Genomic DNA, 23,667 nt, shown 5'->3' on the forward strand with positions numbered 1-23,667 from the left:
CGGTGGACGGACAACCAGTGGCTCCTCTGACCCCAGCAAGTGGGTATTGATTATCCGCGGGCATGTGCTGTTCTAGATTCCATCACATGAAGTGAAAAGCTGGCAGAGATTGGCCCCTGCCCATCCACCCTCCCAGGAGCGTTTAAAACTCCAGCCTGAAATCTGATGGAGCGATGGTTAGGCCCTCTGGCAAGGGCATGCAAACCCTCCCAGACTCCCCTCGGGGTGGTCCTGAGTTCTAAGAAGTCTCTGCACAGAGAGGGAAGGGAGGCCGTCTCCCTGCTTCTCCCTCTGGCTCCAGCGCATCCAGTTGCCACTTCCCCCAGCCTGACTCTTCCTCACCACACCCTCCCCTGGAGCAGCCCTTGAAAGGTGAAAGGTCATCACTGCTGCCTTTGCTGCCCAGGGCCTGTGAGCCCATCACACATGGCACCGACCTGAAAGCTGAGAGGCCTCCAGCTTCGGAGGTCGCCCAGGGGCCCTGGGTGAGGCATCATTTCTGCACTCACTGTCCCCCAGCCCCTACCTCCTGTTCACTCCCCAGCGCACCCCAGTCTGCTCTGTCCCCACTGCAGGGTCCTCACTAAGGCTGCATCCTGCTGCCAATGCTCACGGGCACTTTGGGATCATTTTATTGTGGTTGGGATAAAATTTAAAGATGCAAGAATCACACACAAGGTGTTGACAGACCTGGCCCCACCCACCTAGTAGCAAGGCTCCAATTGAGTCCAGACTTCTCTACACACTGGCTGTGTGACTTTAGGCAAACAACTTAACCTCTCTGTGCCTCGTTTTCTCCATAAATAAGCAAACAGTAATTCCAACTTTTGAAGATGCAATGAAAACTGCACACAAGTGTTTAATACTGGGTCTGGCATATAGTGGACTCTCGCCTTTATGGACAATCTAGGGTCTCTCTCCCCATCCCCACATGTACCCTGCTCTCCAGACACACACACCCCCAAAGCTTCAAGGCTCCGTTTTTATTCACGTGTGGCCCAGCCCATCACCTCTCCCTTTGCCTGACCTCCTCTTCCTTTTCTTTCTCACCTTCGTCCCCTTGCTGTCTCCTTAAGACCCCACTCAGGGATCCCACGTTCAGAAAGCTTTCTCCCCTTCCTGCACCCTCTGGGCTGGGTGCCTGGGCTGCCTGGACACATCTTCATTTAGCTCTCCAGGGCCAGCAAACTGCTGGCTGGAAGGCAGATTACAGTCACTGAAGTGCTTTGCTCTTTACTGTATTTTTCAAACTTCTGGCATTTGTTATAACATTAAAAAGTTGGGAGTCTTCCCATGACAACCTGGATTTCTGTAACTCTTGAATACCTGAAGGAGTTAACAATATGGCTGAGTGTCAGTTGCTCCCTTTCAGGGGCGTGGACACTGCAGTTTGCCACACTCCCCACTGCTCCCTATTGTTTGACACCCAGCTGCTTCTCACTGTCTTAGTTCCTCCCAAACCAGGCTCTGAGATGAGAACTTGGATGCAGGTAGTTCATTTGGGAGGGGAATCCAAGCAGCACAGGGAGTGGCTGGAGGAGTGAGGTGGGGAAAAAGGAAGCCAATAAGAGGTATGTCGATGACCGGGTTGCCTGTGGATAAATGGGCTCTGTCCCACTGGGCTGCTCCGGGAAACACTGTAGAACCTGCCTCAGGGTGGTCCCTCAAGGGTGGGGAAGCCAGGGTATTTACCCACCAACTGTTGTGCTCCCCAGTTGCAGGCCACCCTCAGCTTGCAAGCGCTCAAGCAACACAAGTGCTGACAGAAGCAGTGGCCCGCGGCGTGCCTGAGGGGGTGGGTGGTCCACTGCATCTGCCGTGACCCCGAGGCAGGCCGAGGGCATCCAGGCAAGGCATCTCACAGCATCTTTGCACTGTGAGCTGTTTGCAACCTCTGAACCAATAGCATTGCACTTGTCTGGTTCCCTCTCTTCCCCACCTGAATTGTAAGCTTCCCGAGGACAGGGCCTGTGAACTTTAGCTCCTGACTCCAGTGCCCAGCTCTGCACCTGGCACACAGGTACTCAGAGATGTCTCATTAAACATTGCCTGTTGCTTCGGCTTCCCAGTTATCAGAGGGGGCAGTTCCAGGTCTGTGACAGACACGGCACTGTCCGCAGGAGGGGAGTGGTGCCCCAGAGTCACAGACTTGCCGCCCAAACACGTGAGCAGGGACAGCTCACCTCCCAGGGGTTGCCAAGGCCCAGGGGGAAAGACCAATGCACCCGTGTGCCCTTATGGGCCCCTGAGTGAGGCAGCCTGCGAGCAGTGGTGGGGATGCCACCACGGGTTTTGTGAGCCCGTGAGTGAGGGAACCCAGAGGACCACGCCTACTGCACTGGAATTGTGTTCCACTTCACTCAGCAGATATGCGTGGAAGTGCCGGGATGCACCACTTGACATGTTGGTGCTGGGAGCCAGGCATTCAGGGTAAAGGACCATCTCTCTAGAGGAAACAAGCACTAGGAAGAAAATAAACAGGGTGATGTGACAGGGAGTAATGGAGAGGAGAGGACTTTAGGGTAAATGATCAGGGAAGGTCTTTTTGAAGAGGTGACTTTGAGCTCAATGCAAATATCAGCGGGAAAGGCATAGCAGGAGGTGGGAACAGAATGTGCAAAGACCCTGAGGCAGGAGCTTACTGGTCTAACTTAAGGAACAGAAAAGTTTTGATGAGGACACAGGGAGAGAAGTACAAAGTCCCAGAGGGAAACGGGAGCAGGTCACATGGGGTGGGGGGGCAGTCTGGGGGTGTCTGGATGGTTTTTAAGTGCAGTGAAAGGGCACTGCAACTTTAAGGAAGTGTGGCCATAACTAGTTTTTTTTTTAATACATCTTTATTGGAGTATAATTGCTTCACAGCGCTGTGTTAGTTTCTATTGTACAACAAAGTGAATCAGCCATATGCATACATATGTCCCCATATCCCCTCCCTCTTGAGCCTCCCTCCCACCCTCCCTATCCCACCCCTCTAAGTCGTAGCAAAGCACCGAGCTGATCTCCCTGTGCTATGCAGCTGCTTCCCACCAGCTCTCTATTTTACATTTGGTAGTGTATCTATGTCGATGCTACTCTCACTTCTTCCCAGCTTTCCCCCACCACCCCTGTGTCCTCACGTCCATTCTCTACATCTGCATCTTTATTCCTGCCCTGCAACTAGGTTCATCAGTACCATTTTTTTTTTAGATTCCATATATATGCATTAGCATACGGTATTTGTTTTTCTCTTTCTGACTTACTTCACTCTGTATGACAGACTCTAGGTCCAACCACCTCACTACAAATAACTCGATTTTGTTTCTTTGTATGGCTGAGTAATATTCCATTGTATATATGTGCCACATCTTCTTTATCCATTCGTCTGTCAATGGACATTTAGGTTGCTTCCATGTCCTGGCTATTGTAAATAGAGCTGCAATAAACATTGTGGTACATGTCTCCTTTAGAATTATGGTTTTCTCAGGGTATATGCCCAGCAGTGGGATTGCTGGGTCCTAGGGTAGTTCTAATTTTAGTTTTTTAAGGAACCTCCATACTGTTCTCCATAATGGCTGTATCAATTTACATTCCCACCAACAGTGCAGGAGGGTTCCCTTTTCACCACACCCTCTTCAGAATTTATTGTTTCTAGATTTTTTGATAATGCCCTTTCTGACCGGTGTGACTCATTGTAGTTTTGATTTGCATTTCTCTAGTAATTAGTGATGTTGAGCATCTTTTCATGTGCCTCTTGGCCATCTGTATGTTTTCTTTGGTGAAATGTCTATTTAGGTCTTCCACCCATTTTTTAATTGGGTTATTTGTTTTTTTGATATTGAGTTCCATGAGCTGTTTGTATATTTTGGAGATTAATCCTTTGTCCGTTGTTTCACTTGCAAATATTTTCTCCCATCTGAGCGCTGTCTTTTCTTCTTGTTTATGGTTTCTTTTGCTGTGCAAAAGCTTTTAAGTTTAATTAGGTCTCATTTGTTTATTTTTGTTTTTATTTTCATTACTCTAGGAGGTGGGTCAAAAAGGATCTTGCTGTGATTTATGTCATAAAATGTTTTGCCTATATTTTCCTCTAAGAGTTTTATAGTGTCTGGTCTTACATTTAGGTCTTTAAACTTGTTTTTAAATGATCTTCCTGGGCAGAGAATGAGCCACAGGGGGCAGACATGGAAGCAGGAGGCTCAGGGGGGAAGGGATTGTCATCTTCCAGAGAAGAGCAGTACCGGGTGTCGCGGAGCTAAGGAACTGGGCAGGTCATGCGTGCATTTTGAAGTTGGGGTTGACAGCACCAAGTGATGAACTGGACAGGGATGTGAGGAAGGGGAGACCACTCCTTTGGGGTCCAGCAGTGGTGATCGCATCCGGGCTGAGCCGTTGGCAATGCCCCAAAAGGGGCTGTCCCTTGTCACCCTCTCCAGCCTGCCTGGGATGTTAGGACAGCAGCTCACACCCTCTGGAGGAAGGATGCACCCCCACCCCTCACCCCCCACCATCAGACAGACTTTCTTAACCAGGGGTCAGGGTTCCCTGGATGGGCTCTCAGGAATCTCGGGGTTTAGGGAGGGAGAGGGAGTTTGAAACCATTTGTAGGAATCCTGAAATGCCAGCATGAGAAGTACTCATGCTCCTCCCAAGGTCCCAGCCCCTTGAGAAACACTTAAATTACTTTATCCCACATCAAAATGTTTTGTAGTATCTGAGAAAGCTAAATATACATATACCTATGAGCCAGCAATTCTGCTCTGAGGTATATGCCCAAGATAAATGATAATACATTCACCAAAAGACAAGTACAAGAATGTTCTCTGCAGCACTATTTGTCAATAAACAAATTAGTCCAATTGTTTAACAGAATAGTATACAGTCACGAAAAAGAAAGAACTGTGCCTGCAATAGGCATGAATCCTACAAACATAATGGAAAGAGCCAGACACAGAAGTGTGCACATTGCATGCTCCCGTTATATCAAGTTCAGGAACAGGATACGCTACCTCTGCTGCTAGATGTCAGGATAGCCTTGGGGAGGTGGACCTGTCTGAAGGGGCTTTCGGGGCCTCCTGGCTGCTGGTAGTGCCCTGTTCTCCACCTGGGCCGGTATTCCATTCCTGAAAACTCACCAAGATGCTTATTTATGATTTGTGCGCCTTTCTGCGTGTATATTACACGTCAATAAAAAATTTTTAAAAGACCATGTTCCATAACTCGATCACCCATCAAATTCATAAGACTTTAAGTAACTTTACTTTTCCCCAAATTCAAATGGACCCTCACAAGACAGACTTGACATATTGAGAATATTTAAGAGAACATTTTAAGTGTTAATAGTCATTCTGAAGGCAGAATTCCAGAAACGTTCCTGGCTAGGATTGGGTGTCTCCCCCCATAGTGGCTGGATCCCAGGGGTCTGAGTGGGCAAGGGATTCATGGGGCAGATCAGGAGGGAAGCCCTTTGGCCCTTGAGGTGGTCCAGCCTGCTGGTGGAGGTGACCTGGGGGCAGCTCCGGGATTGGGGCCATTTCTGATCCTCCGCCCACCCTGGAAGCCCCAGGAGCCTGGCCAGAAGTAGCCCAAAATGGGAGGCTCCTAGGGACGCCCTGCTGCTTTGACAGCCTGGCTGAGAGGGGAGTCCCAGCTTCCCGCGGGAGCTTCCTCTCCCCGCTCACTGTGCTGTCCCGGTGCCTGTGCCGGAGACCGCCTGCTCTGCAGAGACCAGGGGCTGCCGTCTGTGTCCAGGCTGGGAGCCTGGTCCCTGGAGGCCTGGTGAGGCCCAAGCTCCAGGGCTGGGGGCTGGGTGGGTCCCTGGTGGGCTTGCTCTGTGTGGGCCCCAAGATTTGCGCTCCTTCCCCAAACATGCCTTTGTGCTGTCCAGTCACAGGGGCTAGTCTGTCGGGGGCCACCCCTTCCAGTTTCACTACAGGGCAGACCCAACAGCCCTCAAGCCAGCCGCCTGTCCACCTGGCTCCCGAGCTGAATCAAGAAAGAACACTGACTAGGACTTGAGGGAAGACCAGAGCCTGCACTCCCATCCAGAGGAGGAGGTCGGGGTCCCCAATTTTATAGGGAGACCCTCCGTGCTGGCCGCCAGCTCAATTCAACACTCGGTTATTGAGCGCTTCCCCCATGCCAGGCCCTGGGCCAGGCCCTAAGTGTTCATTTCAGGGGGTTGAAACAATAAACAAAATAAGCAAATTACACAGTATATTACAAGGTGATAAATGCTCTGGGGAAACATAAAAATAAAGCTGGAAGAGGAGATGCTGGGGGTGACGTTTCTAACAGGAGGGCCTTGCTTAGAAAGGGTCTCGAAAGCAGAGCCTTGAAGGGTAGCAGTGAGCTGGGCGGGGACTGGGGAAGGGGCTCCGGGCTCAGGGAACAGCCGTGCAGAGGTCCCTGCCAGCAAGAGGGTGTGATGTGTTTCAGGACCAACAGGGAGGCTGGCCTGGCCGGGCGGTGAGAGCCAGTGAGGCAGAGACAGAGGGATGAGGGAGGGACAGGCCAGACTGTAGGGCATTCTGGGCCACATAAGGAATCTGGTTTTGCCTTGAGTGAAACAGAGTGAGATGTGGTCAGACCCACTCAAAGCCACGTTCAGCAGATTGGGTCGACCTTTGCAGAAAAGCCGTTGCAGTGAGAATCGAAAGCTTTGAAGATGTCTGTTTCCCACTGTCGATCCATTTCTAGGCATCTTCCTAAAGGAAAGATGGGGAATGCGGCAAAGATTTATATTTAAGCCTCCATTCATTCATTCATTCATTCAATAAAACATGGTTACCTGCTCACAGAAACCACCTAAAAGTCCCCAACTAGGGGCACTCTTCAATACATGATTGCACATAAATTGGATGAATTGTTGTATAACCAGGAAATACTATTTTTCAAAGATTTCATAATGAGGGAAAATGTTTAAAACATATAAATGAAGGAAACAGGATAACTGATGTTTGATAGAATCTCCATCTGTTGATTTAAATGGACACATGCACTTACTCTCCCATGATGATCCTGGAAAACGTTTTGCTCAGTGGAAGGAGCCAGTCAGAAGAGCCCGCAGGGTGTACAATTCTATTTTGATGAAATGTCCAGAATGGACAAATCCATAGAGACAGAAGGTAGATTAGTGGTTTCCAGGGGCTGGACTGGGGGGTGGGGGGTGACCGCTAATGGAACTGCTAATGGGGATTCTTTTGGGGGTGATGAACATATCCTGAAATTAAATAGCAGTGGTGGCTGCACAGCTCTGTGAATACACCAGAAGCCCACTGAACTGTACACTTTGGGAAGGTGAATTTTACAATGTGTGAAATATATTTCAATAAAGCTGTTATTAACACATGTATACCTATGCAAGCGAAGAAAGAGTGGAAAGGAGTACAATAAAATATTGGATGGTATTGATCGTCTTTGGGGGAGAGTTATGAATTTCCTTCTATACATTCTCCTATATTTGAGTAATGGTGGGAAATTTTCAAAAAAACAAAGAAAAGGGACATATATGGCATGGGACAGAACCTTCGCGGGGACTTTCTGTGAATCTCACCCCCTCCCAAGAAGGACTCCGTAGCAGTGAATTGAGATGTTTGCCCCAATTTTCCACGCTCCCCTCTGCCAGCAGACAGCACTGCCTGGTCCCCTTGGGCACTGTGTGAAACTATATGACGTGTTCTGGCCAATGATTTGTTCGTGAAAGTGACCCGTCAGCTCTGAGCCAGCCCATGTAATTGCTGGTGTGAGACACCCCCAGGGCTCTCTTTCTGCTGCAGCAGCCTTCAAATGTTCTACAAGGAGCTGCTCCGTCAGCCCGGGTCCTGGAGGGAGGGCCGTCCAGAACCGTCCCCAGCAGACCTGAAATGGGCCTGTGATGTTGCTGAGATACAAGGCTTGATCGTTTCCAGCCACTGAGCTCTTGTTCGTTGTTGCTGTTGTCACAGCACAACATAGCAGGTACTGACCAATGTGCGTAAACAAGGAGGGCTGAGCTGTCGCTGCCACCAGCCTGCAGCTGCCGCCACGATAAAATAATGCTGTGGCTACACGCTGCACTGCTGGAGGGCAGCCCAGCTCCCTTCCACTTTAGATGGCTTTCTGTCTATTTTTGCATTCTCTTTAAAGCAAAGCTGAGAGATAGGAGAATCAGATATTTCCCTCATTTCACAGACAAGTCAAGGGGTTTGGCTGTGGTCTCAGACCCGCTAGTGGCGTCATCCAGGTCTTCTGAATCTCTGCCCAGTGTCCTGGCCACAGCAGACCCTCAGTCTGATCCAAGAAGATCCAGTCACTGGACCAGGCCGAGCAATCCAAGAGCATAGTTTGTGCAGGAAGGTTTGTCCTTAAAATAAACCAGACGGGAACACAATGCATAGTTATGGAGAATCTGGTAGAAATGGATCCAGAAAGACAACTACCCTCTTCCCATTCTCCAAGGTAACCTTGACCTTAGGAAGTTAAGTGGGAACTAGAGAGTAGGGGGAGTGAGTGAAAAAGAAGGTCCCAAAGTCTCCAAGTTGGAGAATTCTAAGTGGAGCTTTCTCTCTGCCTAGAAGGACAGAGTTTGGGATGTGAGACCAGCCGTATGGGAGAATCCAGGGGAAGGACGGGGTGTTGGATGCACAGGATGGCTGTCCCAAGGGCCTCGTCCACCTGTCTCTAGAGCTCTTGTTCTTCGTGTTCCAAAATGGAATGTCTTCTATTGTTTTTTTTTTTTCTGATCACAGAAGTAATACTTACTGATAAAAAGCTCAAGTGATTATCTATCTGATCTCCTATCCATCTATCTATCTATATTATGTACACAAATGAATCCCTCTATAAAACCCACCCATCCTTCCACTGTCCTAGACAACTAACTCCACCCCGTCTGCAACCGTCCGCAGCCTGCCACCTTGTTCCTATTGCACTGGGAAAAGAGAGGCTGTGGGAAGAGAGATTCCATATCTCCTACCTCCCCGCGTCAGGCCCCTGCTCTTCCTCCCCTCCTGTGGTCCTCTGCGGAGGAGCCTGTGTGCTCCCAGCCAAGGCCAGTCCTTCCTCCTGTGTCCTGGATTCCACCGGGCACCTGCTCGAGGACGCAGCAACGCCTCCCTCTCTCTCCCGCATCCCCAGGGCTCCCGTCTCTGGGGTCTTCCGCACAGCGTGCAAAAATTCTCTCCGGCCCTGATTCCCAGTCCTTACCCACCTGACCTGTCGGCAGCATCTGACACAGGTGCCCCCACCCCCATTCTCGGAAACACCGCCTTCCTGCAGCATCAGGAACCTCCAACCTCTGGGGTGATCCCGCCCCATCTCTTAGTAGCTCTCTCTCATCCCTCTGCCTTCTCAGCCCTTGATCCACTCCCGTTTTCTATCGACGCTCACCCCCGTCGGCTCTACCTTCAGGATAGATCTGGTGACCCCCCATCACCTCCCACCTGGGTTCCCGCATAGCTTCCTAACTGGCCCCTTGAGACTCTTCCAAACACAGCAGGGTGATCTTCTCAATTGTGTGTCTGATCACGTGGTTCTCCAGTGGGGTCCCATCTCTGTCCTAGTTAAAGCCAAAGTCCTGTTGATAACCCACAAGGCCCACACGATCTGACCTCATTTTCTGCTGCCCCCGACCTGGCTCGCTCCTCTCCCTGAAGTCAGCAGGCGCACCCCACCTCAGGGCCTTTGCACCGGCTCTTCCCTCTGCCTGGAGTATCTCCTCCCAGGCTTCCCACAGCTCTCAGCTCATCCCTTCCAGGCCTTTACCTGGCCTGGCTTCCCTATTTAAAATCTCCCGTCTCCCTAACAGTCTTGACCCCCTTCCTCTGCTTTCTTTTCTTTCTGTATTTTATTTTTAAGATTTTTTTGATGTGGACCATTTCTAAAGTCTTTATTGAATTTGTTACAATATTGCTTCTGTTTTATGTTTTGGTTTTATTGGCCACGAGGCATGTGGGACCTTAGCTCCCTGACCAGGGATCGAACCTGCACCCCCTGCGTTGGAAGGCAAAGTCTTAACCACTGGACCGCCAGGGAAGTCCCCCTTGCTTTCTTTTCTTCACTCATCCTGAAACTAATTTATAAGGCTGAACCACATAAAATTGTCCATGTTCAACCACTTTTGACCCCTACCATGTCAATTTCATACCACTCAGATTAATATGTATTTTACTCATTCACCTTTGTTTCCCGCCTTCTCCCATTAGAATGCCAGCTTCTGAGGGAAGATAGTCTCATCTGCTGTGTTTTCTCCTGTACCAAGAACCACCTGGCACAGAGTAGGTGCCCAGCAAACATCTGTTGAATGATTCTTTCTCAGTGACCTGTTTGCCCCACTATCTCACGGTCATCTTTGCATGGCCGTTCGAACAGGTCTCCCTCGCTCCTTCCAATGCCTGTCTGTACCTGGTAGATGCCACCTTTGAGTCCCTGAGAGCACTTTGAAATCACCAGATACACTCCCTCTCCCACCCCCGAGGCGGCTCTGCAGGCAGCAGACAGACCCGGATTGAAACCACCAGTCAGTCAGTGTGACCGGCTTACTTAACTTCTTTGCTGTTCAGAGTCCCCACCTGTAAGACAGGGAAAATGCCGCCTTCTCACCCCGGGAGGATTTGGGGAATGCGAGTGAAGTGCTGGTGTAGTGTGTGCTGAATCAACCCCTTGTATTCCTGCTTGTAAAGATTTAGAGCAGCTATCGGTTAAAATTTATATATATTTCCAGAAACACTTGCTTAAAGGTTTGTCTCCAGCTTCCTTTCAGACCTTTCCAGGAATCAGTCACCCCAGACCACCCACAGCTGGTCACACAATGGACACTCCGGTCTCGCCCTGAGATTGTCACAGCTTTGTCCCACCTCCTCCCACCCCAAGACACACTTTTAAAAAAATATTTTGTTCTCCTTCTCCACCCCCATCACAGTCGCTTGGCTTCTGTGTGTGACCCGTGGTGACCCCTCTCCTTACCACCGCCCACCAGGAGGCCATCAGGAGGCTTTCTAAAATAGAGGTCAAGTAGGAGATTCTCAGTTAATACCTGGAGATACTCCACACTCCCAGGCCTCACGTGGCGATTTATGTTAGCTACAGCTGCCCTACAAACTACCCCCAAAACAGTGGCTTAAAACAGTGAGATGTATTTGTACGCGTCTGTGGGTTAGTTGGGTTTTTCTCATCTGGGCCAAGCACTTCTGACCTCAGCTGGACTCACTCATGGGTCTGAGGTCAGCTGATGGGCGGGCTGGTCCAGGAAGGCCTCACCTGCACATCTGGGGGTTGGCTGGCCGTGGGCCGGGGCAGTGGCCACGTGTCTCTTGTCCTCCAGTGAGCGAACCCAGGCTCGTTTGCGTGGTGGTCACAGGGGGTTCACACCTGTCACGGTGTCACCTCTGCCATGTGCCTGTGGCCAAAGCAAGTCACAGGGGCGGTCCAGCTGCAGCAGGAAGGGAGATGGACTCTTGACAGGCGGAGCTGCAGAGTCTTTGTGAAGGGTGTGGGTACCAGGAGGAGAGGAGGGTTGTGGGTATTTTTCACATCACTTGCTACAGCGTCTTTCTTAGGGGTGCGAGCAGGGCCCACTATCCTGGATTATCGGCCCAGATGTGTCCCGGTCCTGCCAACTGCTGAGAGCACTAGGCTTCCTCAAGACAGAGCCTTCTGAAATGGGGCCAGCTAGCTGCTCACATTCAGCCTCTGTCTGGGGGAAACGGTAGGGGTGGGGGAGCCTCGCACTCGGCAGCCCACAGCCCCACCCCTTACCTCTCCTGCAGGGTCCTCAGCTCACTCTCTCTGGGCCAGTTGGGCTTGTCTTTCCCCTCATAGCTCCTTCTCTCCCCTGCTTCCTCCCCTCCCTCTTCTCCATCCTCAGCTCACTCAACCCTGACCTCCCCTTTTAACACCTCCTCCTAGCAGCCTTCCCTGGCCACACTCATCCATACCCACCTCCCCTTTCTTTCAATAACGATACCCAGTCAGTGCTGCACATTTCAAAACTTAGGTTTTTAGAGCTACCACACATGAAGCTCTTACCAGCTGCAGGAATTTTAATCTTCTGGACGCTTGAGTAGATACTGTTATTATCACCATTTTACAGCTGGGAAGCTGGGCTGAGAGGTTGACTTTCCAAAGGTCTTAGAACTAGTGGTGAGGGGTGGATTCTGTTCTCAAAGCCAGGGCTACTCCAGACCCCGCCTGCAGCAGAGCTGTCAGTGTCCTGCCCTGCTGTGTGCCCCGCCGTCACTGCCTGGGTGCACGCGGCTGGCCGACACCTGGCTGTCCGTGCCTGCCCTTCGGGGCCTGAACACCTTCTCAGCGGGGTTCATTTTCACCACGCGGCTGGCTTGGGTGCTGAGTGATTAACTCCCCGGGGGAGTAGTCCTCAACAAAGGACAGAGAAGGTGTGATGGACACCCCAGGGTGGGGTGAATTAACACGTGTCTACACTGACTCCTGAGTCCCCAGCAGGGTTGAGGTCAGCTGCCCACAGTGATGAAGCGTGACCCGCACCTGACACAGAGACCCCTTTACTGGCTGTTTGCCCCCTGGCCACACCCCCTACCCCCACCTGCACCTCTCCCACCACCTCTGGGCTGTTCTGCCCTCCCCTCTCCCATCACTTCTGGGCTGTAAGCTCCTTGAAACCACAGAAACTCATATTTATTTCCCTTGCTTTTCCCACAGTGTCTAACCATGCTCAGAACCTTAGACGCTCCATAAATACTCATTGAAATCATGTATTGAGTCATGGATGCCCCCAAACTACAGATATTGGGCCAAGAGTCAGTGTCGACCCCTCTTCCTCACAGACGTTTCAGCTCCTGAGCTCTCCTGATGACATATACTGGACATGTACCATGAGAGAGAAATCAACCTTGTTTGGCTAAATCACTGAGATTTGGGGGTTTGCTTGTTGTAGCAGCATTCTGTGGCCTATTCTGACTGATACGGTGATCCAACTCGACGAACAAAGAGACGTATCAAAATAAAGAATTCAGGAATGACAAAGCTATGATTTTTAAAATAATGATACAAAAATTAATGATAAGCTCTTAAATATAAAACTAAGTAACTGCAGGGGGTATGCTTATGGGAAGAACACATACGCTATCTAAACCTTCACAAATTAAAAGTAACAATAAAACCAACTAAAAAGTGAGAGGGAAGAAGTAAAAGTGTTAATTTCTTTTTACTTTTATTTCTTTCTTTGGTAGGAGTTTATACCATCTAATATTGAAAAACAAAGTTTAAAATAAACCTAATGATACTAACTTCACTCTTACTGTTTTCTCCACATTATTCTTTAAACTCAGAAGAAATTGATTTAGAAATTACTATATCTAGTGATGAAGAAAAAGATTCAGTGAAGTTCAGCAATTCTTTCAGTTCAGTTCCACTTTTTTCTTCTGTTAAAATAAATATTCACACTGTTGTCTTAGGTTAGGTTCTTCTGGAAGCAGACTCTAAAATTTGAGTATTTCATTGTGTATAGAGGGTGGTCCCAGGAAGCCCTGGTAGGGGAGTGGGAAATCAAGGCAGGGAGGGGAAGGAAGCAAGGCCGGGTGTTACAGAGCCGGGGCCACCCTTTATGGGGAGCTCAGCTTAGCTCCAGTGGAGAGTGGGGAAGACTGCCTCAGAGCTGTCCCACCCACAGGCAGAGGACCCGGGGCATTTGGCCATCAACTTCCACCCATGATTAACGGCTACCCTGGGTGTTAACTCCCAGGCCTTTCTTCCCTGCCCTGTGCGTGGGCTGACCCCACTCCTGCAGCCAGAGAACCCCTCAGGCCGAGGGGATTCAGCTGCTTTTGAGTGAAGTAACGGACTCTCTTAGAACAGTGAATGCCGCCAGGATATGGGCTGGACACCAACAACACCTGCTACGTTTCTTAAGTTTAAGAAGCCTGTATCATGGATTCATCCCAACTGAATTATACGAAGTAAAAGAAGACAATGTACCTCAGAGAGCGACATGTTGTGTGATTCCATTTATACAGTTTTCTGGAAAAGTCCAAAGTCTAAGGACAGAAAACAGACCCTTGGTTGCCAAGGGCTGGGGAGGAGTGAGAGATGACTACAGGGGGGCTCCAGGGAACTCGCTGGGGTGACGAAGATGCTGTTTATCTCCATGATGGTGGCGGTTACAGGACAATGCATTTGTCAAGTTCATAGAACTATGCACCTAAAAAGGGCAAGTTTTACCATATGTAAATTATACCTCAAAAATCTGTCTGCGATGCTCTTAAGAATGTTTGCATACTATTTGCTATTTCAAGAAAGTTTAATTCTCCCTTGAGGATGTAGGCACTTGGTTCTAAAACTAGAACAAGGCAGAAGTGATGTTGTGTGAATCAGAGTCTAGGTCATGAAAGACTGCAGCTTCCTGCTCTCTTATTCCCTCCTGGGTCACCTGCTCAGGGGGCAGCTAGATGCCAGGTCCTTACAGCCCGAGGGAGGCCCACTCAGAGACCAGCTGTGGCCTTGGGCCACCAGCCACGTGAGGAGCCTTCTTGGAAGTGGGTCCCCTAGCCCCCACCAACCTGCTCCCCGGCCCACAGTTTGTAACCTCACAGGGGACCCTGAGACAGACCCACCCAGCTAAGCATCTCTCAGTTCCTGTCCCTCAGAAACTGAGCGAGACAAAATGATTGTGTGCGTGAAGCAGCTACGTTTTGGGTTCATTTGTTATGCAATAGATAACTGCTACGCTGACTTAAAATTTAATCCCCATTTTTAAATAAAATTATCCATTCCTTTAGATAAATTTATGCTAAAGAGACAGTTGGCATGATATTGGTGAATAAGGTGAATGATGGCCGTTTCTGGGTGGTAGAATCCGGGGGTCATTTTTCTTGTGTTTGTCCTTCTTTACATTCTTGAACTACTTTTTATAACAAATGTGTGTCAATAAAGTGGAAAAGAAAAATAACGACTTGGAGCCCAGAGCCAGTGCAGAGGTATCATTTCCTAGCGGCAGTGCGGGGGGAGGGTCTACAGGAAGCTGGAGCCCCTCACACTCAGTGGCACCACAGCAGCAAATGAGCCACTTCTGAAACTCGGCTTCGTTCTTGTGCATCAGAAGGAACTGTCCCAGCAGGACGTAGGCCTGCGTGGAGGAACACGGGAAAAGCAGGATGTAGGCCTGCGTGGAGGAACACGGGAAACGTACTCAGCTGTGCTTCTCCTCCCCTGGCAAATCAATGGAGGGGGCACAGGTCAGATTCAAGGGAGAAGGGCTGTCCCTGAAACCCTGACCCTGGCGAAGCAGATTCGGACACTGGCCTGGGTGAGATGTGAGGTCAAGTTGAATGTCCATCTCTACAGGTGGCTTTGGGGGCCGTGTAGCCTGGAAGGAATGTGGACATGTCCTTGAGATCTTGTTAAAAAGGCAGGATCTGACTCAGTAAGTCTGGGGTGAGGCCTGAAACTCTGCATTTCTAATGCTGGTCCCGGAACAATATTTGGAGTAGGGAGAGCCTCGTGTACCTCTGATGCTCCCTTCAGGCCTCGGATCTAATATTTCTCTCTTTGAAACACACACAGGAATTAGAGGTGCCCCCCACCCTGCCACTTTCTCAATGGTTCAAGCACAGGGTTTCTAACCCTTGACACTGTTGCATTTGGGATAATTCTGTGTTCAGGTGCATTGCTGGGAGTTTAGCAGCATCCCTGGCCTGTACCCACTAGATGCCAGCAGTATACCCCCTACCTTGAATTGTGACAATCATGACCATCTCCAGACATAGCCAGGTGTCCCCCAGGGGACAGAATCTCCCACAGCTGAGAACCACTGCACCTGGGACTGGCACGTGAAGGGCACCTTAGTATCAGTTTGTTTTTGCAAACCCGCCTTGTGACTCCAGGCAACTCACTTAACCTGAAGTGAGAACCTGCAGATCCTGGGGTTCAGTTTCTGCATCTTCTGAAGGCCCTTCTTCTGCCACGCCCCACCCTGCAAATTGGATTAAGTGAATTCAGTGTGAGACCAGTGGAGAAATGCAAATTCCTTTTTTGTCCTGGAAGACTGCAGCCCTGTGGGAGGAGCAGACAAGGTATCAAGCACACTGAACCTTGCCCCTTTTCCCCTTCTGAAGGGTCTCTGTGGATGAAAAACACATGTAAAGATTAAGTGCCCACAAGTCAAAGTTGTATGGTGTTCTCTGGTTTTCTGAGTCCTGGTCCCACAGCTTTTCATTCCTCTCGTGCTGTTTCATCACTGACAGTCATGAGGGGCAAGGGCCACAAGGAGAAAGAGACATCCAAGGCCACAGACTGGCCGGGACATGAACGGGGAAGGCCACGTTCAGTGCCCGGCTCTCTGGCCTGGAATGAATGGGAACCAGTGTCCAGGCCTTGAGTCCTGGGCCCCCTCCAGGAAAACCCACTGGCGTCTATGTATTTCACTTACATAAAACCAAGCAAACTTCATCTTAACCAAAATGAACGCATTTTTAAAAAGACAAATTAAATAAAAGCTGAATTCCAGTCATAAAATATACCCAAGCATTGGAGTTTGGGGTTTTAAAAAAAATTTTAGTCCAGATCCAGTTGTTGAAAAGAGACAAAAGCTAGGATTTCATGGTCATTTTAAATTGCTACTTTAATCATCTTTTTGAAAAAGCGGTGTAATTGGTTAGAATGAGCTCATTTTACTTTTGTCAGCATCCTCGTCTTTTCAGGGGTGATTTTACTGAGTTTTTTTTTTTAATTAATTAATTTGTTTATTTTTGGCTGCGCTGGGTCTTCGTTGCTGCACGCGGGCTTTCTCTAGTTGTAGCGAGTGGGGGCTACTCTTCGTTGCAGTGCGCGGGGTTCTCATTGCAGTGGCTTATCTCGTTGTGGGGCATGGGCTGTAGGCACGCAAGCTTCAGTAGTTGTGGAATGTGGGCTCAGTAGTTGTGGCTCGCGGGCTCTAGAGTGCGGGCTCAGTAGTTGTGGCGTTTGGGCGCATTTGCTCCGCGACATGTGGGATCATCCCGGACCAGGGCTCGAACCCATCTCCCCTGCATTGGCAGGCAGATTCTTAACCACTGCGCCACCAGGGAAGTCCCTGAGATGTTTCTTAATTCAACGTTTTAAAAAGTGAACATTTACTGAATGTTGATTGAGCCCGTTGCTGCAGTAGGTATGGGAGGTGCAGAGCTTTGTCCCAGGAGAGAGAACATGGATGATAATAGTAGTAAGTGATGCTTTTGAGCACCATGGGCAGGCTCAGACCCCTGATACGTTTTCCTGCTTTGGATCCTGACATGCGCCCCGTCCATTCTCTAGATGGGTCATGGAGAACCCTGGAGGTAAGACTCCTGTCCTTGGCCCCATTCCAGCACACCCCACCCATCTGTGGCCTGGCCTGGCACCTCCACCATCCTGAGAGCTGGCGTCGGCTGCTCTGGTAACCAGAGCTTCCATGTCCCTCCACGCCCAGCAGCCAGGATGCCAGGGACCTCGTGGCTCGCAGGACCAGAGGCAAACTTTCCAGGAAAGCCACAGGCAAGAGGGCCTCATCTTTTGGCCTCCAGACCCAAGCGGCAACTTGATGTTCCCTTCTGCCCTTTCTCTTTGGAAGTCGACCTGCTTCTCCCTGCTCCCCAGGGAAGCAGGAGTCGTAGGCTCCCATCATGGCCCTGATGGAAGGAAGCCCTCTGGGTTTCTCTGCAGGCTGTAGGGAGCGAGCCCCTAACCTGGGGGAAGAGGAGCCACCCCCTGCCTCCTTGGACCAAAGCTCAGAAAAACCTGGCTGCAGGGAGAGTGATGCAGATACCCTGACAGACGTCCCCACCTCCCGCCACCCAGGCCAGGGATGCTCATTCCTTCCCGAGGCAGCCTTTGCCTGTGTGGCAGGATGGCAGCTCGAGGGAAGACTTCCGTCAACGCCACATCCCAATCGTGAGCAGGTCTGGACCAGCCTCCAGTGTGCCGTGCCTGTTCCTTGCGAAACAGTAGCGATATTTGAGTCTGAGGTCCCTGGTGAGTGACCTATGCCGTCACACAGGCCCTGAGCTCAGAGCCCCACTTGGTTTGCTGGTGTGCGGCCACCACCTTGAAATTCCTGATTAATTTCAACAAGGGGCCGCCCATCTTCATCTTGCACTGGGCCCGCAGATTAGGTCCTGGTCCACGCTCATTAAAAATTTCAGGGACTTCCCTGGCGGTCCAGTGGTTACGACTTCGTGCTTCCACTGCAGGCTGCGCAGGTTTGATCCCTGGTCAGGGAACTAAGATCCCCCATGGAGCGGCCAAAAAAAATTTTTCATCTCCACTATGACACCTGGCCTTTCAAACAGAGACACGTAGTCTCGGCCCCTCACTGTCAAGCTCCCCCCCTGCCAGTTCCCAGCCCCTCAGCGCCCGTGGCGAATGGACTTTACAGCACCACCAGGCTTTGTTGTGTGATGAACAACTTTCTTTTTCTCCGACTGGACGCTGACTCCTCAGTCTTCAGGGCCACTGAGTGCCAAAGACAACCTCGCAAGTGCAGCCTCTGTCAGTGTTTCCAGTGTAAAACTCCTTGTCTGAAGCATGAATGTCCAACCCACTGTGCTTTCTTCCCCCTGCCCATCTCCCTAGGACACACTTACACAAAAACATCGTTTAACTGAAACTCAAATTTAATTTGAGCGTGCTGTATTTTACCTGGCAACCCTGCATAGGATAACCCCAAGCTTCTGTGACTGACTCCTTGTAGGGTCCGGGCGTCAGGCAGGGCTGGGGGTGCGGGGGGCGTCCCTTGCCCTACTGCCCACCCCAGAGCCTGTCTGCCAGATTCAGATTTTGTCTCTCTCACCTTGAGTGACTTTGAGTGACGCACTTGGCTGCTTCGTGCCTGTTTTCTCATCGGTGAAATAGAGACGAAATAGTATACTTTATGGGATCTTTTGGTAATTAAATGAAATAACTGTATGTAGTGCACTCGGATCAGTGCCTGACATGGAGCAAGCATCAGGTGCTGGTTCTATTAGGTGACAGAGGCTTGGGGAGCAGGTGGGCATCCCGGACATTTGCTGCTCCCTCATCTTCCAAGTATGTTTCAGAAGGAAGATTTAGGCATGGTTATGACTTCGTAGGGTGTTCAAAGGGTACTGAGGCAAACCAGATTCTGTGGGATGTGAAACTTACTTCCACGCTGTTGGAGTCACCCCATAGGGCACTGCCCATGACTCTGAATGTACTGAGTGCCTGGAAATTCACCCCCCTCCATTGGGTTTTCCTAGGGAGAGGAGGAGTACAAGAAACCCAGAACAATCCTTTCTTCAGAGAAGATACGGGAGGACACCAAAGGGAGCTGTGCCTCTAACAGAACGCGTGGAAAAAACAATCAATAGTTTGAATGTGACAGCAAGGGGTCCGCTGGGTACTCAGCGTTTAGAAACAGCGACGTGTCCGGCCAGGGTGGGTGGGCAGAAGGAGGGCTTGCTTCCGGAGGGGGCGGGCCATGAGTGGGCCCATGAAGGAGACAAAAGTTCATTTTAAGAGGGGCCTTGGGTCCGCGGGAGGGTGGTCCCCATGTGCTTGTAGTTCATGAACAGTCTGGTGGAGCATGGGGGTGAGGGTGGGGGGACAGAATAATATAAGGCGGAGCTAGACCTGGCGCGGACACCTTGAGCACGATGTATCTTCCCTCTTCTGGTCATTCCTTTCACCTTTGCAGACATTTCGCCGTTAAATCTAGACCAATGCTGTCCAGTAGAAATCTAATGTGGGCCAGCACACGTGTCATTTTTAATTGTCTAGAAGCCACGGCAAAAGGGGGAAAGAACAGGTGAAATGAACTCTAATAATTTTAATTTTTTCCCATATTTCTAAATTATTATCATTCCAACATGTAATCAATTAAAAAATTATTGATGAGGTGCTTTCCATTTTTTGTTTGTTTGGCACTGAGTCTTTAACGCGGCCATGTGTATTTTATATTTATAGCACAACTCAATTCAGACAGTACGCAGCAGGTACAAGTGGCCCACGGCCGCCGTGCTGGACGGCCAAGGTGTAGATCGTCAGGCCGAAGCCGTCAGCCCCAGGGGAGGGCAGGCACGAAAAAACCCAGAGAAAACGCAGCCACATTCTTGACTTTTGAGACTTGGGTGAATCCGTAGTTTTGAAAGTCAGGACTGCAACTGAGTCAGAGAACTGTTCAAGCCACAGACAAAGCTCTGGGAAAGTGCAGAGAGAGATAGGGGCAACCCCGCCAAGCACGTCATGCCTCTGTAGAAGAAGAAATGCAAGTCTGACTTGGGTGGGGCAGGCATCGAGGAGAAATTACTGGACTTAGAGGCTGGTGGGAGCTTGAGAAGGTGTCTCCATGCCTGCCCCTGTCCAGGGCCACAGTCCTAGAGGGATGATCGACACACCCAGATGCACCCTGGGCTCCCAGGGCGGGGCTGGTGTCCCATCTCCTGGTTCCAGCATCTGGTGTCTCGGGAGCGGTGTGCGGGGCCCAGGCAGGCAGGGCTGAGGGCAGCCTCACACATCTGCATCCCAGCAGGTCCTCGGAAAGGCCAGCACCCATGAAACAGGCCAAGGAAGGCACCATGAGCAGGCGTGGAGCCTGAGGGGATCTCTGCTCACAGCCAAGAAACCCCAGGGACCCCCAGCCTGGGGAGGGGCCTGCCATGTCCAGGTCTCCTGCAGGCAGGGTGTGAAAACCCAGGAGCTCAGAGGATTGTGGGGCAGAGAAGTGATCTGTAGGACATCACCGTGGTGGATACCTGTCATCACTCGTTTGTCCAAACCCACAGGATGCGCTGCACCAAGTGTGAGCCCTAATGTCAACTTTGGGCCCCGGGGAGATAAGGTGTCAGTGTAGGTTCTCCCGTAAGAAACCTACCATTGTGCTGGTAACGCGGAGGCTGTGTACGGGGCAGGGGCATAGGGAACCTCGCAGCACTTTCTTCTCAGTTTTGCTGTAAACCTAAAACTGCTCTAAAAAATAAAGCCTATGGAAAGCACTACAGGAACCTGCGTTTCTTTTGCTACATCTGAGGCGCCGCCCTGCCGGGATCTACCTGCCTCTTACTGCTGGCCCCGCCCACGGCCCCGCCCCCCCCGAAGCGCCTGCTCATCTTGTCGGTGCGACACTGGGGTCTCCTCCTGGATCCTCGTATAGGCCCAGCCAGGCTCCAGCACTCGGTTCAGGAGCTCATCACCAAATCTCAGTGTAAAGCCCCCCCCCCGCGCCGCCAGGGTGGCCTCCTGGCCCTGATATTCTTGGGTGGTTTGTGACCATATAATCCATGGCTGTTCTTGTCCTCACTCAGGACCCTGATCAAGGCACTCACTTTCCAGAGCCTCTGTCTCCTCGTTTGTCAAGTGGAGACAGCGACCTCTCATCTCATTCGCAGGTGGGTGAGGGGCTCAAAGCAGAGGAAGAAGGTGAACCCCTGGCATCAGTGCCTGGAATTAGTGGCCCTTGGAATGAGTAGAGCCTAAAAGGAGAGGGCTGGTCACAGCTAGCTAGGAGGTGGGAAACACAGAGGAGCAGATCTCCAGGGACCTGGCCAGTTCCTCCTTCCCTATAGCCCTGACTCTATGTAGCAAGTTCTCGGATGCCTGAAAATTTCCCATTATTCATTCATTCCTTTATCTTTAATATGCCTCTCATCCTCCTAGAATCACTTGAAACAAGTTGGAAAAAGCAAAACTATAGGGACAGAAAACAAATCAGTAGTTGCCAGGGGCTGAAGGTGGGAAATGTGACGGGTAAGGGGAACATTTTGGCACGATGGGGTTGTTCTAGGCCTTGATTGTGGTAGTGGCTACATGACTACGTGCATTTGTCAAAACTTGCAGAACTGTGTACTAAAAAAAGGTGAAATTTACTGTATGTAGATTAAAATATTTTTTGAACGATGAGTATGGCTGAACAACAACACCACCTCAGAACTATGGAGACATTAAACCAATGGTGGTAGAAGCCAGAATGGCGGTGACTTCTGGGAGTGGGGGGTGGAGTTGACTGGCAAGAGACACAGGGGAAGCTTTTGGAATTCTCGAGGATCCTGACCACCAGATCCGGGTGGTGGGTCTATGCATGTATATCTGTGTAAAAACTCACTGAGTTGAACCCGTCACATCAGTGTGGGTATGTTACACCACAATAGAAAAGTAAAAGGGACGATCATTTCTTCTAAAAAATAATTTTTAATTTAAAATGTCTTCCCTGATCAGACTTGCCTGCTCTGCTCTCTGCTTGGGAATGGTCCTCTCTGCTTTATCTGGGAGGAAAGAAGCAAATCTACCTCAATCTGTCTTCCTGACAATCCCACCTATTGGGTATCAGATTGTGGTAGATTCGGGTGATATTCAGAATGTTTAACAAGTGGTGCAGGGCAGCGTGTCCATCAGAGAACCACAGGCCCAGTCGTCCAGCTGCCCCCTGGACACAGCCATGCGCTGGGCCGGTGCAAACCAATCTCACCGTCAGCTGCGCACTCAGCGGTTCCCCGCCTCCCTGGGCGTCTCTGCAGCCTCTTCCCGCCCAGCGGTGAGGGCTGACTTTAAGGCCAAAGGGAACGAGATACAGTGCCTCTGCCGGAGGCGCCTCTCTCGACCGAGTGTGCAATGCTCCTGTGAATTCCCACCCGCTCGCTTTCTCCGGGCTCTCTTTGGGAATATCTCCCATCCTCTCCTAAGGTTCCTGCAGCCTCATATAATAGCACCATAGAAACAGTTGCCTAGAAGAGATCGTTCCGATTCCATTGGCCATCATTGAGGCTGTTCTCGGACTGCTAGTGACATCTTAGAATAACTCACTTCCTCGTACTCTGGTGTAGACACCAGGCTGCCATGACTCCACCTGCCATGGCCTGATAGGACAAGAGACCCTCATGTCTCTTCATGGGGGTGGGGAGTGCACCCAAATCATCCATCCTGACAGCTCGGCCCCAGACTCGGGCGGCCGGCTCGCTGCTGTCGACCCCTGGGTGTTTGAACACCAAGTGAGTCACGCACAGCCCAGCTGCTCTGAGCCACAGTGATTCGATTTGCCCATTATCTGTGGACCCTGGCGGCTGCCCAAGCATGCGGGGTCAGTAGCCTCCAACCAAGCATGTGGCGCCCGGCCAAGTGGCAGCTTTGCTCTCCGACAGCCACTGGCAGGGACACGTGGCACTGGCTGCCATCTGGCAGGATTAGGGGAATACAGGTTGAAAGAGAAGTTGGAGAAACGAGAAAGGAGGAATTACCTTGTTGAAACCTTTGGTGCACAGATTGATTGCAAGCTCACGGCTGACCCCATCTACCCAGGCAACATTCTTTTCTCCAATGGGTTCAGAAAGGAAGGTTCTCAGCCTGGGAGACATGTGGTCCATATTCTGCAACAGCCATGGGGAGGGAGGTGGTTAGGGAACTCCCTCGGCCTTCCCGGGGCGGGCGCTGGGGCCAACAGACAGTGAGTATCCTGCCACCGCCCAACGTTTATTGGGGACTTTTAGATGCCAGGTGCAACGCCCTGCTTTGAAACCTTTACATACGCATCCCCACCTGCACGGGTTAGGTGGGGACGTTAGTGATGGTCTCAGATAAGCCCAAAAACTCCCCATGAAAAGGGTGGGATTGATGCTAAGAGCTCTGATGGGTTCCTTGCCAACCTTCCCACCCTAAATGCTTAAAGAAACAGCCTGCTTCTCTTAGCCAGTGAATCTACCTTCTCCAGCGTTTTTTTCATATTTTTATTTTAGCTTTTATCTCATTCTGTAATAGCTGGTTGTTTGGTTGCAATAACAG

At 50.6% G+C, this 23,667-nt stretch overlaps 1 protein-coding gene across 1 annotated transcript in view; it reads right to left on the bottom strand.

Annotated features, from left to right (window-relative positions):
• The window catches only part of BANF2 (BANF family member 2), a gene marked incomplete at both ends in the record, with an annotated part of 77,361 nt that extends 54,109 nt beyond the window's left edge, over positions 1-23,252 (bottom strand). The window contains 2 exons of the mRNA XM_079945441.1: positions 14,880-15,052; positions 23,127-23,252. Of these exons, the coding sequence (XP_079801567.1) occupies positions 14,880-15,052; positions 23,127-23,252 (299 nt within the window). The remainder of the gene's footprint in view (positions 1-14,879; positions 15,053-23,126) is intronic.
• Positions 23,253-23,667: the final 415 nt, after the last annotated feature.

The sequence above is a fragment of the Stenella coeruleoalba genome, assembly GCF_951394435.1.
Source record: "Stenella coeruleoalba genome assembly, chromosome: 15".
In the NCBI taxonomy this organism is placed as follows: Eukaryota; Metazoa; Chordata; class Mammalia; order Artiodactyla; family Delphinidae; genus Stenella; species Stenella coeruleoalba.